Source organism: Trichoderma gamsii, assembly GCF_001481775.2.
Source record: "Trichoderma gamsii strain T6085 chromosome Unknown Scaffold_1.2, whole genome shotgun sequence".
Taxonomy (NCBI): domain Eukaryota; kingdom Fungi; phylum Ascomycota; class Sordariomycetes; order Hypocreales; family Hypocreaceae; genus Trichoderma; species Trichoderma gamsii.
The window spans coordinates 1,770,716-1,789,968 of NW_020171338.1; the positions used below are offsets into that span (position 1 = coordinate 1,770,716).

The window sequence follows — 19,253 nt, forward strand, 5'->3', positions numbered from 1 at the left end:
CGTGGGTGCTCCATACATTGTTCCCCAGGCTTCCCGCGCGCATACTGGATCTTGTACAAACACAAGCACGGAGTTACGGCACATTCGCATCCAATACTTCCTATTACCACTAACTAGCATTATCCATCCTGCTAGGTGCTACCTAGTGGTGTTGAAGTCGCACCAGGGTTTGTGGCCCGATTCCTGCCGTTTCCTGCCTGTGCTCCGGCGATGCTGCTGCAACCGAATGCCCGCTGACATCGAGGAGGAGCAGCTGCAGTCATCCAAGTAGAGACAAAAGAAGCGAACAACGAGAGAGAGCGATAGCCTGCAACGGGAGGCTCCTATATCCCATCTACCAGCCATGGGCCCCCAACTTGGATTTGGCGCAACTTTCGTTCCGGGAAGCGATGATGATTACTTTATGCCAGAGGTCGTGGCTCCGTCCCCTCAGCGGTATGCTTTTCAATTTTATTTCACAGACCCCTGTCCCCCAAGCCTCCTTGGTCCTGTCGTCCTCCTATCTTCCATCTCGCCTGGTTGACGAGGCTGGACCCTGGCAGAGGCTGAATGGAGCCCTTCAGCCATTCGAGGTGGGGCTGCTGCTGACGTTCTCTTCTTGATCCTTTCGATTAGGGTGACCCCTCAGGTGCCGCAGAACATGCAGGAGGACCTGCAGCGCATGGAGCTCGAAGCCAGTGAAATTGAGCCGAGAAGCCACGACGCAGCATCCTACAACAGTAGCAGAGCCCGCGAGCCCTCTCTGTCGACCTACGCCGCCCAGAACCAGCCCGGCAAGCCCCTCACCAGCAACGACAGCAGAGCCTACGGCCAGAACAGCGGCGGTCGGTCACGGCAGCCCGACACCATGGACGACGACGCCCCGTCGTTCTCGCCCTTCCCCAAGGTGGTTGGCGACAACGTGCCGCCGGCGGACGAGGAGAAGGAGAAGATCCTGTGGAAGGCCCGAAACCATGTCTTGCACTCGCAGAACGTCAACATGCAAATCACCTGGGCCCGCGATGTGCTCAACTGGGCCGAGATTTCCATGGACGCCGCCGCCAGGGAGGCAGCTGAGACCGGCAATCGCCCCCCAACCCCGCGCAAGGAGCATGAGCTGCGCAACGACGCCGTCAGCATCATCCGATACCTGGCCGAGCAGGAGCACCCGGATGCCCTCTACATTCGTGCCAAATGGCTTGAATTCGGCAAGTTTGGAGATCGCGTCGACAAGCGCGAGGCCTACGCGGGGTATAAGAAGGCGAGCGATCTTGGCAACACGCGGTCAGTATACAGAATGGGCATGCTGTTCGAGCAGTCCAATGACATGTCCAAAGCAAAGGAGTACTACTACAAGGGCCTTAGCTTGAAGGACTCGGCTGCCCTTTACCGCATGGGCATGATGAGTCTGCTTGGCCAGCATGGCGAGACAAAGGATTATCAGGGGGGGTTGGAGCGCATCCGAAACGCAGCCGACTGTGCAGACGAAGATGCACCCCAGGGAGCATACGTGTACGGCATGCTTATCGGACGAGACCTACCTGACATTACCATACCCGAAGGGCTATTGCCTTATACCGTCGAGACGTCAAAGATGTACGTCGAAAAGGCAGCGTATCTTGGCTTCGCCAAGGCGCAACTCAAAATGGGCCAGGCATTTGAGCTGTGTCAGCTGGGCTGCGACTTTAACCCCTCCTACTCTTTGCACTACTACGGATTGGCCGCCAAGCAGGGAATCCCAGAGGCTGCTCTTGGAGTCAGCCGATGGTTCCTCTTTGGCTATGAGGGTGTTTTCAAGAAGAACGAAGAGTTGGCATTCAAATATGCCCATGAGGCGGCGTCTGCGAAGCTGCCCACTGGCGAGTTCGCCATGGGCTACTACCACGAAATCGGTATCCACGTTAACAAGGACGTTGTCGAAGCCCAGCGATGGTATCAACTCGCGGCCGATCACGGGAATAAGGATGCCGTTGGTCGACTGGAATCCCTGAGCCAGGATAAGAGTCTTTCAAAAGCAGATCACGAAACAACAACATTGACGCGAATTAAATCACAGCATGGCTCGATGAGAGGCAAGCGCCCCGAACGATTCAAGACGGCAAACAACCCGATGCCCACGTTAAACGAGGGCGAAGGTGGTCCACCGCCGCTGCCCAAACTTGTCACGTCAGTTGGCTCTTCCCGAGCCTCTCCCGTGGCTTCTCCCGGCATGCGTCCTACGATTGTGGAAAATATGAATTTTGCTGAGCCATCCAGAGCGTCCTTTGTTGATACTGATCGACAGCCAGCCTTTAATATCCGCGTCGATTCCAACGGCCCCCCTCCACGCTCTCAGTCTGCCGCCCCTTATCCCGTGGATGATCGGGCACAGCCGATAAATGCCCGCCCTGGTGGAGGAGCGCCATATCCGGATGACGATGGCCGACCAAATCCAGGTCGTTACGGTAACAACTACCCCCCTAATCAAGGCCCTGCGGCAGACCGACCAAGCAGTGCCTTTGGTATCAGGCCATCGACAGGTGGCGGCCCTGGCGGCCCTGGCGGTCCAGGCCCAAGGCCGATGCCAGGCTCCCAGTCGGCTGGTAACTTGTACCCCAATCAGCCTCCTCCTGGAGCTGGTCGTGGCAGAGGTGGTCCTGGTCCTGGTCCCGGGCCTGGTCCCGGGCGCCCATACGGAGGAGACAGCCGGCCCGGAAGCGCTCACTCAAACGGAAGAGGCCAGCCGCCTCAGGGATACGGCGGACCCGGCGGACCCGGAGGCCCTCACGGGGGACCGCCGCCAGGTCAATACGGGCCTCGGACATCATCACGACCAGGACCAGGGCCGGATGGATATGCCGATCATCATAACAGCGGCCCTGGTGGTCCTGGTGGTCCCGGAGGCCACTTCCCAGACAGAGTGGGTTCTCTTCCCCCACCAGCTGGAGGACACCCAGGAAGAGTCAATACTGGAGGTCCCGCAGGTCCCCAAGGTTTTGGAAACGGCCCAGGGCCACGTCCAGGTCCTGGCATGCCAAGTCCCGGCATGCCGAGTCCCCATAGAGCCGGCACAGCTCCTCCAGGCCAAGGCCAAGGCCCTCCACGTCCTGATGTGCATAGCCCGAGTCCTGTACCGAGCGCGGCTTCAGCGCCGACGGGCAAGCCTGGCAAGGCACCGAGCAAACAGGGTCCCGCAACGTTTGAAGATATGGGCATCCCACAGGGTAAACAGGATGGTGATTGCGTGAGTAGCTCTACATTTATAGCGTCCGGATGCATGAGAAAGACTAACATTGATTCTCTAGGTTGTCATGTAATGACTGCTCTTTTCTACATGTCGTAGAGCATATACTCGCATATATAAAGATCATAGCAAGGAGAGTCGATCAATTCGCACACAAAAGACTTTCAGAGAATTTGAACACAAAATACTACGACAACGTGCTACACGCCAAGCAAGGATCAATTTCAGAGCGTAACATCTACTTCATTTTGCTTTTTAATTTGCCTACGAGCTTGACTTGGATCCTCTTCTTAGCTAGTTGAAGTGTAGATATTGGAGACTACGAAGACGGGGGTACGGTGAAGGGATACAAGGGGGGGGGCAGCGAGGGATTAGAGAGAGTGGGAGGGAGGAAAGCTGGGTTTGTTTGGATGATACTTGAAGAAAATTTATATCACGGCGCTGGAATCATACGATATCTATCTTGTTTGTTTTATTATTGAAAATGCGAATGTGATTTTGTACATGTTACGAGCCGATTGGGGCTGTCTTCTACTATTTCCTTGGTGATGAGCCGTTGAACGTGATTTGTATATATCTCCTGTATTGGTTTTCTTGGGGATTAAATCACTGCCTTGGTAATGCACTTCTTCTGGTCGATCTGGTCACTGAACCATTGAGTCCCTAGACTTACTACTAGTAGGTAGTAGTCATCGATCCTTGGCGCTGCCACTACGGCAAACCACTGGAGATCTGCCAATGCTTGCTGCCAAGACCGCTGTACGCAACACCGTTGGTACATTTTAGTAGACCATCCTGTCTCTATCATCATACTCAAGCTGATGATGACAATGCGTTACATGATTAATGGGTGACACTCAATCCACTTTCGAACTACTGCCTTTGTTTCTTTATGCATACTACATACCTATGATTATTACAGCCTTCCCATATTCTTTCACAAATATCCATGCCCAATGTAATTCCATAAGTTTGTAAGCCATGCCTGCATGATACTCTATTCGGAAGTCCAGAGGAACTATTGCAAGCGCGCCATGCACACGCCGGGCACTAGAACTGTTTATACCCCCCTCATTCCATTAAGAGTTCACTATTTCAATATGCCCGCGCCGAAGGATTGCAGCAGTCAGGACGAGGCAACGCAGATTACGTGTTCTCCCCCCTCCTCAATCCGTTTGAACGTGTCTCGTCTAGTGAAACGATTGACTGCATAAATAACATCATATGGCCAACACTATTTTAACTCCTCGAAGCCGGCCCATCGGTGCCACGGGGACACGGATATAGCAAACAAATAGGGACTCTGTGCCCGGTCCTCTCTCTTAATCGGGGTTTGTGCTCTTTTCCATTCTTCTCTTCTCCCCTCCCGTCTTCTCATATCTTTCAAAGGCTGACCGAAATAAAGGTACAGCGAGCATAGCCATACAGACAGAGAGCGAGGGCTGCGAATCACCGCCATGAGGCCCTGCTTCCTGCTCCTGCTTTCAAGATGCTGTTCTTCTCTGGCCTTCACTGGAGTTGGCATCTCATCACTGGCGGCTGGCATCGACCCTTTTGACTGGGATACCATCACCCCCAGTGACGATCTTGAGTATCATGATTGCTACGAGCAGTACAAATGCGCTCGCTTGCAAGTGCCCCTCGACTGGCTCAACGAGACAGACACAAGAGTAGCCACGATTGCCATGATCAAGCTGCCCGCTCTTGTCCCAGACGACGACCCGACTTTTGGCGGCTCCATCTTCTTCAACCCCGGAGGGCCTGGCGGCTCAGGCGTCTATGCCATGCTCTCGTTGGGCCACTATCTTCGCACCACGGTTGACAAGCCGGGCCGTCGCCATTATGAAATCGTCTCCTTTGATCCTCGTGGCATCGGTTACACGCTGCCCGCTTCCGACTGCTTCAACGGCAGTCTCGTGTCGCGCGACGCTTTCATTCTGGAGTCCCGCGGCAATGGGCCCCTCACCAATGGCGACCACTCCATCGCTTACAGCCTCGCCATCATGGGCGCTTTTGGGCAGCGCTGCAGTCGGGCCGGGGACGCCATGGCCTTTGTGGAACACCGAATGTTGCTCGCGATATGGTTGAGATGGTTGACAAAATTGATGAGCTGCGTAAGAGGGACGCTGCTGCTCGAAAGCAAAATGAAAAGGGGAGAGCCCCTGAAGTTCAGGACTCCGAAGATGAGCGAGATGAGCTTAAGAAGCGATCTGCTCGCAAAAGGAGGCCAGTTGAGCTTCATGATGAGCCTGGAGATGTTCCGCGCCTCCAGTACATTGGTTTTTCCTATGGTACAATTCTGGGTAACTACTTTGCTTCCATGTTTCCCGGTCGAGTTGGTCGTCTCATTCTTGACGGAGTTTGTGATGTCGAGGATTATTCGACCGGTCCGGTAGGTTTTGAAACGTTCCAACAAGGGCAATGATATCTCCATGCTCTCGAGAGGCTCCGCTGACGACTTTTCACTTCTGTTAGGGCTGGCTCGCAAACACCGTTGATACTGATGAGATCTTTGACACCTTCATAGAGGGTTGTGCCGCTGCTGGCCCAGAAGTTTGTGCTTTGGCCCGCGAATCAGACACCCACGGAGCATCCGATATACGCTGCCGTCTCGACCGCTTCCTCCTAGACCTGGACCAAAGGCCCAAGCCCGTGCTGCTAGACTCCGGCGATGCTGTCATTGTTACCGGCGAGGACGTCCGCTCCCTCATTGGCTTAACGCTTTACAGTCCTCTGAAGGGATTCAAAATACTCGCCAAGGAGTTAGACAGCTTCATATCCGGCAACATTACCAAAATGGCCGTCCTGGTTTTGGGCTTGGGCGCGATGCCGGCCATGAAAGACGCTTGTCCTATAACCAACGTCACCGAACCCCAGCTCATTGGGAAGATAGAATCGCAGAATGCCGTCGTTTGCATTGATGGCGACGACGTTACTGACAAGGACGTTCCTTGGTGGCGCAAATACGTGAATCGTCAGGTTAGCACATCCAGCGTCTTTGGTGCCGAATGGGCGACAATCCGCCTGCCTTGCTCCAGTTGGCGATTTCGTCCCAAGTGGCAGTTCAAAGGCCCCTTTACCACACCAGAGCCCGACCCGTCCATCAAATCGGGCCATCCAGCAGCGCCCATTCTCTTTCTCTCGAATCGACTTGATCCTGTGACGCCTCTGAGGGCTGCTCAGGCCATGGCTGCACAGCATCCCGGCGCCCGCGTCATCATCCAAGAGGCCATGGGCCACTGTGCTATCGCCTCTGCCCCCAGCCGCTGTACCAAGAGGGCTGTAGCTGACTACTTCGAATCCGGCGTTATCCCTCTCGATGTATCAGCATGTAGCATTGAGTGTGGCCCTTGGGATACTTCTTGCTCTCTTGACAATGCCACTATGACTGATGACGTCGATAGTCAGGCCGCAGTCTCTTGGTTTAGTAGTAGAGAGGAGCGCATCTGGCGCAAAAGGTCACCACTCGGTATATTATAGATAGATTCACTGAGATTGTCTTACTTTCGCACATCTTGGCTTACGTTTCTCTGCCTACATGACATACCGTTCCGAGCACCAGCTATCATAGAGAGGAGATGTTCTTAGAGGGCATGCAGTTTACCGGAAATGTCCTTTGATTGTATTATAATAGTGTGATAAACTGCATGACCTCATTTTGTATTCCACGGCCATTTACCATTACATGTAGTGCCGCAGCTACAACCACATTACGCTGCTCGCCAAGAAATCTAGGTCAAATTGCCTCCATCAACAAACAAACAAACTGCAAAATATTTTCTCCCCACGATTCATCGCACCTATCTGCCATCCGAAATCTTCAAATGATGGCCTATTATACCGATTCCCAAGTGTATTCGTCATCCAGTCTTCTCAACCCGCGTTCAGTCCAGTGCCAGACGCCTCGGCGAGCAACTGATTCAATAGTCTCGCGCTTGACTGGCTGAGGAGCAGCACCTGCACGGCAGGCAGCGGCTTCACAACTGTTGTCATTCCAGCCAAACTTGAAGTCGTCTCCCCACCAGACTCGCAACTCAGTGCCAACACGTAGAGTGATGAGGACCGACGTGATATTGGTGTAGCCGTCAAAGGACACTGGAGTCAGTCGACAGTTCCCATTAGGGAAGCCGGGACAAGCTGGAATACGCTTTGTCTCAGACCAAGCTATTGACTCTTCTCTTCCCAAAAGTTCGTTGTATCGATATGCTGATACCTCAAATTCACACCATTTCTCGGCACCGTCTGCCGCGCAGCCAAGGCTCGCACCTTGGAAGTCAAATCTGAAGCAGTGATTGGGAGCGTTTGGACCAACGCCGATCTCCGCAGTATCTCCTACATTAGAACGGCCCAAGGATGGTAAAGAGGGTGGAACGAATTCGACAAGCTGACCACCAGATGAAGGAATGTAGGATTGAGATGTTTGAGACGATGGAGGAGCAATGAGGAATCCTTCCGAGAACCAAATATCACGAGCGGGATTGAAAAGGGGTCCAGCCTTGACGTCATCAAACTGCACAACGAGTTAGGAGCGAACAATGAGAAGAATAGGGGAGCACGAACGTCTAATGTAAGGTTACCGATCTTCCCACCAGTCGGGCACATAGGAGAAGGATCAACCGGGAGCGGAGTCGCAGAAGGCAGAGCAGAGGAAAAATCACTCTGGCTGCTCAATACTGAGGTTGGACTCACGCTCAGTGTATTGTTACCCCAGGCAATTCTTGACGATACCGAGCTACACAAAGTTAGAGACTGTATACAAGAAGACCATGTCTGACTTACTCTTGCTGGCGACGGAAGACTCGTAGATTGGGTAGAGTGACAGTGGCCATGGTAGTAAGTGGGAAGTTGATCGTGTATGTGGTGGTCTGCTCTGGAATAACATTGGTCCAGGTGCTAGTTTGGAGAGCAGTGGCAAGACGTGATGATCCCGGGAGACCATATTCTGGCGCTTGGTTATCCGACTGATCACCGTAGGGAACGAGGCTTGGCAATTGCCCATTGGGACCGTGGGTGACGGTAAGAGTCGACGTGCGGGTTCCAGTGACAGTCCCTGTTGGTTCCACGATACCAGAAACCACTGCAGATGGTGGCAGCAGACTTGGCAGGCCACTTCCAAGAGTCCCATATTGAGAAAGAGTGGGAAGACCGAGAAGAGTACCGCTCGAGGAATTTGGGTTGGGGAAAGATGGTACGCCAGTTGACAGGGGTGATAGTGCGGTCCCAAGCTCTGCGCCGCTCGGTAAGCCTACCACAGTTTGGACGACTGGCGTAGCCATGCCATCTGGTCCAACTGTGGTCACCGTGATACAAGTTGTGAACAAGCCACTGCCAGGAGTGATAGAAAGGCCACCTTGAGGAAGACCGGTTTGAGCCGGTACCAGAGAAGGGAAGCCGACAGTAGTTTGTGCAGGCAAAGCATTGCTCAAACCACCAGTAGGGATGAGAACAGTTTGAACAACTGGTGTAGTAAAGCCATTTGGTCCCACAACGCCGACGGTGATGCAAGTTGTGACCAAGTTACTTGCATCAGGGAGATTTGAAATGCCTTCAGGGAAACCTGCGGTTTGAGCTGGCGGCAGAGGCATTCCGCTTGCAACAGTAGGAAGAACATTGCTTGCAGGGATAACAAATGTAGATTCCACGATGGTAGGTGCGCCATCAGCACCAAGGACTGTGTAACTTGTGCATGTGGTAATGACATTCACACCAGGGTCTGTTGTGATTTGAGGTGTGCTACCAGAAACTTCTCCTGCCTGGGTTGGAATTCCAGTGATGATGGCTGAAGGAATGGCGTTGTTGGTAGGGCTAGGGATGACCCAAGTCGTATCAACGACAGTTGGAAGACCATCCAATCCAAGTACAGTGTAGCTTGTGCATGTCGTACTGCCGCTTTGACCCACGCCTGCGGCTGTTCCAGTGACTTGGTTTGGGAAGCCATTGGAAGAAGCAGGACCAGTGTTTCCCGCAAGCTTGTTTGTTGGTGCAGGGATTAACCAAGATGATTCCACAACAGTTGGAAGTCCATCAGGGCCAAGGATTGTGAACGTAGTATGTGTGGGAATGGCAGACCCTTCTGGAAAGCCAGTGACAGCGTTGGGATTGGACGATGGCCCAGAAGGAAACGATGAGGGGAGAGATGCTGTGGATGTGGGCAAGTCGATCCAAGTAGAGTGGACGACAGTGGGAATTCCGTTGGGTCCCATAATGGTGTAGCTTGTGCAGAGAGTCTCTCTGGCGGTCGCGAGGACATCTGAAGCCGCAGAAGCACCTGGAGTCAAACTGGGGAACGAAGCAGCGGTAGAAAGAGGCTGGTCAGCACCATTGCCATTACCAATCTGAGTACCGGGGAATTGTACAATTGTCGGTTTCCCATCAGGGCCAACGACTGTTATCTGGGCAGGCTGGCTTCCGTCAAGACCAGCAACTGTAGCAGTTGGTGAAGAGTATTCTGGCGGCTGCTGGTTGAAGGTATTGGGGATGCTATTGAAACCACCCGCACTACCGTATGCCTCATTCTCAGGAGTGGCAGTGGGAGGGGATCCCAGAATTGGCCCATTGCCAGCAGTAGCTTGACCGCTTGATGGCGTGGAAAGTTCTCCAAGATTGGAATTGAATGAGCCAGGGTCTTGAGGGAGTGCAGAAGATCCGTTAGGAGAGCCCGCAGATGTCTGAACAGGGTCAGAAGCTCCATCAGTAGAGATGGGAGCAGGTGAACTATCGGATGTGAATGCATTTGATGGGTCGCCATCACTGCCCCAAACATCAATTGTGACGGTGGTAAAAGGTTTGACACTGGTGTGTGCGGCCTGGGCAGACTGAACGGGGGAAATCAAAACAGTTGAAGCAGGGAGAGCAGATTGCTGAATCGTCTGATTGGGGTCGAAGCCATTGGACTGAGCAGCACCAGAGGGGGCAAAACCGGAGGGAGTAACATGGCTGGTAGGGTATACAGTGACAAAAACTGTTGTAACGCCTTGCAGGGCACAAGTGGGCATGTCAGAAGCAGAACCGGGGGAGTTTCCAGGCAATCCAGCAGAAGCACCGTTTGGAAGTCCACTTGGATTTCCATAGGAGATGCCGTTGGGATCACCGGTAACACTACTGCTGGGAGAACCGCCTGTGTTGCCGCCAAAATCACCATCAGGGTCGCCATTGTTGTTTCCATTGTGTGTTCTAGATGAAACATCAGGAACTGTGAGCAAAGAGGAGTGGGAATCAGCACATACCCGTAGTCAGCTTGAGCATTTGCGCGCTGCACAACGGCGCCGGCCATGAAGACCGCCAAAGACGCAAAGGCCCGCATTGTGGGCGAAGGCAAGATTCGCAGAATTGACGTGATGCGGACAATGAATGGACTGGTGAGAGAGACAAATGCAACAGAGATGGATGCAAATGAGTGAGAAACAATGAATGACTGGGGAGGCAAAAGTTGAAACGAGAGAAACGAGGTTGGAGAGAAGAGGAAGAAGAGGAAGAAGAAGAAGAAGAAGAAGAAGAAGAAGAAGAAGAAGAGAGAGGGAGTGGGAGAAAGATATCCTGCTGCTGGAAGCAAAGTGGTGGGCGCCGAATTGCCGAGGGCATGATGGAAGGAGCGCACATCTACTCTGAGGCGGCGATAAGATTGTCAGCGTGAATGAGGAAAGCACGACCTTTCTTCGGCTAAGATGGCACCACATTGACGTATTTGCATCGCTGAGGACTCGATCCTGCTACAACGGAGCTCTTATCGGGCCTCAGAGGAAGGTAAGAGCAGCGAAATAACCGACACTTTGACGTAATAGTTGTATCTACGGTCAGAGGACGGGAAGCATCTACAGAAAGAACACTGGCACTTCGCCAACTGTCTCCGCAACTATGTCACCGCCCTCGCATTTCCCTTCGCATTCGCACTCGCACGCATTTCTTTGGCTGGATGGATGATTGTCGAAGCGCAGGTTTGCCATAGAAGGCCTGAGAAGACTATTCGCTCTAGACTTAACCCAAGTGTTTGATGCAAAGGAGGTACAGCTGCAAAGCCTTCCCTCAGATGTTGGAGACGTTCATGTAGAGAAACTTTTGCAGTCTAATCACGATTGAAATGTTGTAAAGATTGTACACCAATCTGCAATATGCCGTACGAAACTGTATGTGTATTTGCTATCTGTGAAATGCACACCTGATTTTGACTGTTCAGCATCGAGTCGAGTGAAGTTGTCGTGTTGTCTGTGGCGTAGTTTTGATTGGTCTACATTCACGGACATGGGATTTTAGCACGTCGCACCTCAAATGGAAAAGTCTGGAACTGATCGGCGTTAGTGGGAAACCTGATGGATGGGCACATGCTGCAAAGCTGCGTCAGCTGTATTCGGTGCTGCTCTTAGCCTACGATTTTGTACGACGTCAACGTCAACATCAATTCGGGCGGCGTAGACACCCGATCTTATTTCCTTCATTGCACTATGCGGTGAAATTAAATCATGTCTGCTCCCGGCCCACTCAACAACACACTGCCACCTCACAGAGAACAGGTTCTTTCAAGATGCTCTGGTAGCCGACAATTCATCTACCTTCGGCGCGCAGCCATCGCGTTCAGCTATCCTATCCGTGGTATCTGGTACTTTTCGCGAAGGAAGGAGTTTTGGCCTCTCTTTCTTGGACGGCTAGTGCCTCTATCTTTAATATCGTTCTTCGTATACTTCGTACTATTTTCCTTTGCCTTTCTTCCGCAATTCTTCTTCCTGGCCATCTTCCATGGCTGGGGCGCCTGGTTTAATGCTGTTGTACTCGTGTTGGGCGAAGGTCTTGTGATAGTGCAGGGCCTATTTGAGGGTTTCTTTGTTGATGAATGCCGGGTGGATGTTTTCGACGTGAGCCCAAGAGACGAGAGAATGCAGCTATTCATTCATCGGCTAATACTTTTCTTAGGCAACGCTCATCGACCTCTCTTTGAAGGACCTAATAGCCCCTCACCGCATCCTGTTTGAAGATGCGCCTAATTCTGTCAAAATGCTAGGAAAGCCAACAACTCCAGCATGCTTCAATCCTTGGAGTACAATTCAGATTGTAGAGCTCGTGTTCTTTCTTCCTCTCAATCTCATCCCTTACGTTGGAACTTTTGTATTTATTATCATCACTGGCACTCGGCTCGGTAAGCTATCGCATCATCGCTGGTTCCAGCTCCGAGGCTTGACAAAGGCAGCGCAAAAGGATGAGATCAAGAGACTCGAGTGGGATTGCGTCTTCTTTGGAACAATGGCCATGATCCTTGAGCTAATACCGGTGCTGTCTTTCTTCTTTCTGCTGACCACGGCAGCAGGCTCAGCTATGTGGGCCGCGGACATGGAGAAGGCAAGGAGAAGAGAAATAGAGTCCGATGCTGGTCGAGTAGTATACCTATATAGAGACGATTTTCCCTAGACCGCGAGGACTCGTACGGGAAGGACCCGGTACTGCGCCAGTAGCTTCGCGATGCCATAGAATTAATCATTCACTCTTACCTCGCACTATCTACGAAGGAATGGAGATTACAAGAGGGACTGCGTTTTCATTGAATGTTTGTGAGCTGAAAGAGCAAGCCATAGGTGCACTTGTGCTCTGCAATTACAACTATAGCTCTATGACAGCACCTAATGCCAAATCTAGGAGGCAGTTCATTACTAGTACTTTTGTCTTGTCAATAACATTTCGACGCCCTTCGTTAGCTCCCAGTAAGCAGTTGTTTCGAGTCGAGATACCAAACACTTTTACTAAATTAGGTTTAATAGGTAGCAATTGATCTGTGAAGTTTGTTGACTTAACTTATGTCAAGAGACTTTTCGATACTGTTAGAAAACCAGCTCCAGGTTTCTAGGGCTGTGGCAGCTATTAAATATGTACCTGGAGCCTAGTAGATGAGCACCCGATATCACCTAAGCTAGCCACTTAAGCTCTAAGTGCGCCTATGCCCCAAGGTCCAGCACGCTGTCCGATCATTTCTGCTGCGCACAGTAGCTAGATCCAGCAACTCATGGTGTCTAGTAAAACTTACGCCTAATATATAGAACGATAACTACGAATATCAAGCTATGATTTGAGAAATAATTCTACTTCTAAATAGGAGCATCCATGTGCATGCCAGATGCTTAGAGCAGGCACTCGTATTGGCACCTCGAATGCAGTAACTTAGCTGTCTTAGTCAGGATTCGCACGCACTGCCCACCATCACCTAGACAGCTAACACCTCTTCGTCATCGTTCAGCCTAGAATAGGGACGCTTTATACCAACAAACTGACACACCAACGCCCGAGTCCTGCAGCCACCCGACAGCTCCATTGACTTGACCTTTTGATCGCTAACTCACCATCTCCTCTACCATACTTTTGCCTTTTCCGTTTCCAATCGCCACACCGACTTCATCTCTCAAGATCGCCAACTTCGCCCGCAACCATGGCTGAACGGAGCCTCTCCCCGATTCTCGCCCAGCTAAAGCAGTCTCCCCAGATGAGCTACCCCGAGGCCAGCGCCCTCCTCTCCAAGGCCAAGCTTCTCCTCCTCAGCGTAAACGCCCTCACTCCGAATCCCTCAGCGCCCTCGAACCTCCTCGCCCTTGCCCGGGAGACATACGAGCAAGGCGCCCTGTTCTCTATCCGCGCCAAGAATGCCGATGCCTTTACGCGCTACGTCCAGCAGCTCCAGCCCTTTTACGAGCTGCCATCGGCGACCCTGCCTCCGAACCTCCCCGAACGCAACAAGGTTACTGGATTAAGCTTGCTGCTACTCCTCACCCAAGGCCGCTATGCCGAGTTTCACTCGGAGCTGGAGAGTCTGGCAAATCGAGATGGTGGCGGAACCGACGTCGAAGGTGATCGTTACCTGGGATACCCTGTTCGTCTAGAGAGGTGGCTCATGGAGGGAAGCTATGATCGTGTATGGAAGGCAATGAAGAGCAGCGAGGTGCCATGCGATGAGTACAGTGTTTTCTCAGAGGTACGTGCATGAATGGTTGTGTTGTATCGTGCTGCCTTTCCCGACATGTTGCTAACTAGGGGGATTCGACAGATTCTCAAGAACCAAATACGCTCTGAAATCGCTAGCAGCAGCGAGCGAGCCTATCCGAGCCTTCCCATCAGCTCCACCAAGTCCTTGTTATTCCTCAACTCAGAAGGAGAGGTTATTCAGTTTGCCAACCACCGTGGATGGATAGTCAAGGAGGGCCATATCTACTTCCCTAGTACTACCGCTGATGGTGAAGACGGGGCTAGTGCCAAAGACATGAGCCAAATGATCATGGAGAATGCCTTGGGCTATGCTCGCGAGCTAGAAACTATTGTGTAAAGATTATATCGAATTAGACATGGTTCATTTTACATTACATGGGATGCCTCGCAATGTGCATTAGCATCTGTGACAGGCCTGGTATCATAGAATCCAAACCACTAATAATAGTAAGCGTTGTATGGTTCATGAATATGTTTTCTGCCTTGGTTCAATCATATCATCACTCTCAAGCATCAATGAGATCTAGTAACCAGCTCATTCATTCAATATTTTAGTGAATTCCATGACTAGGAACTAGGATATTGCTACGTCCTTTTAACCCCCCCCCCCCCCCCCCCTCTCGGAGAGTTCTAAGTCCAAATTAAGTATCTATGAAAACAGCCTCAAACCGCTACCGTGTTTGCCAATTTCGCAAACTTCGCACACCTTACAGATCGATCCCTTGTAACTAGAGTGGTACTTTGATCCATCAAATGCACATTCTTCAAACGGAGCTCCGCTATAGATCGGAGTGTGGCTAGCAGCACAAATCTCAAATTCTGCAAACTGGTCGAATTCAATTTCAATGCTGTCGTTTGGATTGCGTTCACACTGAGCCTTTGTCTTCTTGGCCTGTATGGGGGTAAGTATATGATCAGAAAAGGTAAAGGGGAACAATTTGACAACTTACGTTTTCGACAATTTTGCTAGAACCTCCGTTCGCGATGATGCGGTTTGCAAAGCCCAAAGCAGAGTTGTAATTTTTGCTCTTGATCGCCACCTTGATAGCGCTCAGCAGCGCAATTTGTCTGTGAGGCACTTCGATCTTCGGAATAGTAAAGTAAGCGGACAACTCAAGACTCCTCTTAACTTTAGCGGGGTCTTGGGCAATCTCATCCATCGAGCCAAGGGTTCTTCTCGCAAGCTCGATATCCATGGCAATGCTGTACTCCCTGGCGGAAACAATCAGCTTCTTAGCCTCTGCCACTTCGCTCTCACTAGAAACTGCATTGACAAGGATAGCGTGTAGAATTCCCTTGAAGATGCTGGCGCCATCTTCTAGCTTGTTAGCTTTCATAGAATCGTAGCCCTTTTGTAAATCGTTAGAGGCCAAATGTTCTAGATCGCGAGGGATAACGGGCAGAACTTTTCGAAGATCCGTTTCATCAACGGTACGACGGACGTAATTGACAAGGCTGGGCAAGTTGGCCAAGCCCGGGAGGAAGGTCTTGGAAGATTGGTAGACCTCCAGGAATCGAGGTTTGAGAGGGGCAAACTGGACAGCGCCAACCTGTCGGTTCAGAAGCTGCATGGCGGTTTCAAATGAGCCTCCAGCAACATGGTCAACTGCCAGAGGTGAATTCCGTGCCCAAATATCAGCCTCGCAGCTTCCGGCACCGCCTGCCTCTACACTGTCGACGTTCACAAAGTCATTGTCAATTTCGGGCACGTCATCGTCGCCCATATCCCAACCTGCCGCGTCATCGTCGTCTTCGCCAGCAGTAGCAATGAGTTGATCTGCGGCTTCCGCCTTTGTAGCTTGCTCAGTGTCTATTCCATTGGCGGTGTTTGATTCGTCCTCGAGAGACAAGCCTTCTACCTGGCCGAGAAGAGCACTCTCAAAGTAGGACTGGGAGCTAGCCTTGTTGGGCCAGTTGCTCTTGAACGTGGATACGACTGGCTTCGGCGGTGCCAGCGGTTTGCCCATTGTAGGCAAAGTTAGCTGATCTTCAGTGAGACCAGAAGCCTCAAGAATAGCCTCGCATTCTTCTTCTAGTCCATGGGATTTGGCTGTAGTAAACGCAAGAGGATCTATGATACAGTTAGCGCTAGAGTAAAAGAGGGGGGAGCGTTGACCATATTGCTTACACTGATCAATCTCTTTCAACATCTGAATGCGGTCTTCGACATCTCCAAGGTACAGGGCGTTTTGAAATCGAGAGGTGAAATCTCCACGATGCTCCGCAATTTTGGCCATTCGCGCAAGCTTCGAGTGATCACCGGTTGCCAAATAGAGGAATGACAGTTTGTCAAACTGCTTCAACTTCTGGTAGCACATCTCCACGATCTGATGGTTACCATGGGCAAGTGCTTCAGTGCCCAGTCGGGTCCAAAACTTTGGTTTATCCAACTCCTTGGCCATTTCCACAGCAACATCCAGGTTGCCGCATTCAATTGCCAGGTCAAATCGAGTAGTTGGATCCTGTACAAACTGCAGCGCAATCTCGGGATAGCCCTTCTTCTGCAGGTATGAGATGATAGACTGGCCAACAAGACTGGAAGTGCGGATGATGTGAAGCATTTCTTCATAGTTCCGCTTAACCAGCGCCATTTTGAAACGATACTCCGTTGGGTCAATGCGCAGAATTCGAGGCTTGGCCGATCGATCTAAGCAGTAGACATTCCGCCCCTTAACGCGTACTAAGTAGACCGTTTGATCGAGAGTACGAACAATTCCATTGTCTCCGTTGAGCAAGGCATATTTGACATGATTGAGGGTCGAATATAAAAGAATGCCCGCATCATCCCAAGTGGCGCTCTTGATGCGAATTGTCTCATGCAGTGTACTAATTTGCTCCAGCGTCTTTGTCACAATGGTGACATTGTGTTTGCTGAGTAGGGCAGCGTATAGACCATCATTTGACCAGACAATGTATTTAACGCCAGTGATGGCAAGCTCCGCAGTAGTCTTTTTCTGCTGAATGTCGTACAGATAGACGGTCGTCGGCGTAATGATAAGGAGGTTACCGGTGCCTCCAAAGTAAATGTCTGTGGTTCCCGCTGGAGGCTTAAACGAACGAGCCGTATTGTTTGACAGATCCTTGATATCAATTGTTTGGTTGGCAGTGTTCAATACGGCGAAGCGGTTTCTGGCAACAAAAATAGCAGAATTGCCCGATCCCCGCTTAGATTCTGTTGGTTCGATTACGCCAGATCCATCTCTAGGCAGGCTAAGAAGTTCATAAGAGCCACCATCGGCAGGAGTGGTGACAAGAATAGACCTCTCAGCAGGGTTATACGACAGAGTGCGTGGTGAAACCCAGGGGCTGCCAAGCTTCTTCAGAGACAGCAGAGTTGGGCTTTCCACATCCTTCTGGAAATCATATGACTTGACATGCTTCTCCTTGGTGATGTAGAAAAGGTTGTTTTGGTGGACAGCTGAAGCGGGACGCTCGCGTTCCAGCTTGAAAACCATTACACCATTGTCATGGCCAGCTGCGAACAAGTTGATTTCAGGATGAGCTGCGATAACCCAAAAGCGGTCGTTTTCTCTCTTGAAAGACTGCACAGCGGTCCTCTTGTTGAGATCCCAGACTCGGATAGTCTTGTCTTCCCCCGCCGACAAAATGAGGTCCTGGTGTGGGTGGAAAAGACAGCCTGAGGCATTCTGGAAATGGCCGCGGCAAGTGTCAACCTCCCAAGCCTTGGTCTCGCTCATGCGCCAGAGCTTCACCAGGCGATCATCGCCAGCTGAAACGATCAGAGGCATAGCAGGATGGAAGGCGACCCAGTTGACACCACGATCGTGACCTTCCAAAACAAACTTGACAACGGCATCTGTATTTCCAAACATGTCGGTCTGGTTTTGGTTTGCTCGTGCGATTTGATCTTCGTAGCTCATCGAAGTCGGTGCTGAGTGCTTCTTTCGCAATCCCGAAATATCCCAAACTCGAACTGACTGGTCAAGGGAGGCTGAAACGACAAGATCTTCCTTAGGGTGGAATTGCGCGCACATGGCATAGTGATTATGTCCAGTCATAGTACAAACTAAGGGGCGATTAGCATAGCTGCGGCTGACTAGCACACAGAAAATGTAAGAAACGTACTCAAGCTTCGGTTCTGCCAGTTCCAGATTCGAATTGTTTGATCATCGGAGGCAGAGAGAATCCAAGGCAGCTCATGATGGAAGAAGACGGTTCGAACGTAATCAAGATGGCCATTCAGCGTAAAAAGGCATCGTCGAGTCTGATACGACCAGACTTTAATCTTGTAGTCATCGCCGCCGGATACGAAGAGTGGCTGTGTCTTGTGAAAGTCGACGCCGCGGACTGGGCCATCGTGTTCCTCGAATCGATCTATCAACGTGCCCATCCGATAATCCCAGAGCTGGATTGTGGAGGAGTGAAGGGCCACTAGGATCCATGGCCTAATACACCAAATCAGTCTTTCAAAGTCTACCACTTGATACGACAGGCGCAGCTACCTTTTCGGGTGGAACGCGATTCCCTTGGCTCTCGATGATTTCGATTCAAACTGGGAGGGCCGTTAATTGACGTGCTGGACGGGGCAGTCCATGAATAGCACAGCATACCTTTGTCAACATTCCTGGGGAAGACTGCATTGTGGCGGGGAGGTGAGGTCGGAGCCTCGCACATCAAGGGAAAGGAGCGATTATATGGATATCGATGCGTCAGAGGGGTGTATCTGAGCGGCTCAATCGATCTTTGCTGGCCACGATAGCTGCGCAGGCCTGGCCAGGGAATCAGCGTAAAAAGGAGCGAGATGGAACAGTGCGTCGTATTGACAACAGCTTCCAATTGAGTATCGTGTCCATCTCCAATTGTGGGTACTGAGCCAATCTCAGCCCCGCAATATCATTGGACGTGACGCTTTCACCGCCTTAGGCGCCTCACCCCTCTTATACTGGGTATAATCCACGATCCTTTTGCTACATAGCGATTGTTGAAGAGGACGATAACCTCCACCCTCTCCTCTCCCACTCACCCTTCCACCCCATTCCCCTTCCCTCTCATATTCTTTTCTTCTCTTTTTCATACTTCCCTTTACCCTCACTCTTTCTTTCCTTTCCCTTTTCCTTGTTACTCTTTCCTTTTC

The 19,253-nt window shown here is 51.3% G+C and overlaps 6 protein-coding genes across 6 annotated transcripts; 4 read left to right on the top strand and 2 right to left on the bottom strand.

Moving 5' to 3' along the window:
* Nucleotides 1-343: 343 nt before the first annotated feature.
* TGAM01_v200534 (hypothetical protein) lies at nucleotides 344-3,275 on the top strand (the record flags this gene model as incomplete). Its single annotated transcript, XM_018806100.1, has 3 exons — nucleotides 344-435; nucleotides 616-3,202; nucleotides 3,264-3,275. The coding sequence occupies 3 exons, from the start codon at nucleotides 344-346 to the stop codon at nucleotides 3,273-3,275; spliced, it is 2,691 nt and encodes an 896-aa protein (XP_018660581.1).
* A 1,384-nt stretch (nucleotides 3,276-4,659) lies between these two features.
* Nucleotides 4,660-6,682, top strand: TGAM01_v200535 (hypothetical protein; the record flags this gene model as incomplete). Its single annotated transcript, XM_018806099.1, has 3 exons — nucleotides 4,660-5,256; nucleotides 5,313-5,594; nucleotides 5,678-6,682. 3 exons carry the CDS (start codon nucleotides 4,660-4,662, stop codon nucleotides 6,680-6,682), a joined length of 1,884 nt encoding a protein of 627 aa, XP_018660580.1.
* Nucleotides 6,683-7,037: 355 nt separating this feature from the next.
* On the bottom strand, nucleotides 7,038-10,505 carry TGAM01_v200536 (hypothetical protein; the record flags this gene model as incomplete). Its single annotated transcript, XM_018806098.1, has 4 exons — nucleotides 7,038-7,712; nucleotides 7,763-7,934; nucleotides 7,982-10,375; nucleotides 10,429-10,505. 4 exons carry the CDS (start codon nucleotides 10,503-10,505, stop codon nucleotides 7,038-7,040), a joined length of 3,318 nt encoding a protein of 1,105 aa, XP_018660579.1.
* Nucleotides 10,506-11,658: 1,153 nt separating this feature from the next.
* On the top strand, nucleotides 11,659-12,598 carry TGAM01_v200537 (hypothetical protein; the record flags this gene model as incomplete). The annotated part of the gene is made up of 2 exons (XM_018806097.1): nucleotides 11,659-12,048; nucleotides 12,107-12,598. The coding sequence occupies 2 exons, from the start codon at nucleotides 11,659-11,661 to the stop codon at nucleotides 12,596-12,598; spliced, it is 882 nt and encodes a 293-aa protein (XP_018660578.1).
* Nucleotides 12,599-13,607: 1,009 nt separating this feature from the next.
* TGAM01_v200538 (26S proteasome regulatory subunit N12) lies at nucleotides 13,608-14,495 on the top strand (the record flags this gene model as incomplete). The annotated part of the gene is made up of 2 exons (XM_018806096.1): nucleotides 13,608-14,147; nucleotides 14,220-14,495. 2 exons carry the CDS (start codon nucleotides 13,608-13,610, stop codon nucleotides 14,493-14,495), a joined length of 816 nt encoding a protein of 271 aa, XP_018660577.1.
* A 312-nt stretch (nucleotides 14,496-14,807) lies between these two features.
* TGAM01_v200539 (coatomer protein complex, subunit alpha (xenin)) lies at nucleotides 14,808-18,759 on the bottom strand (the record flags this gene model as incomplete). The annotated part of the gene is made up of 6 exons (XM_018811078.2): nucleotides 14,808-15,050; nucleotides 15,109-16,229; nucleotides 16,287-18,185; nucleotides 18,245-18,564; nucleotides 18,622-18,671; nucleotides 18,730-18,759. 6 exons carry the CDS (start codon nucleotides 18,757-18,759, stop codon nucleotides 14,808-14,810), a joined length of 3,663 nt encoding a protein of 1,220 aa, XP_018655709.2.
* Nucleotides 18,760-19,253: the final 494 nt, after the last annotated feature.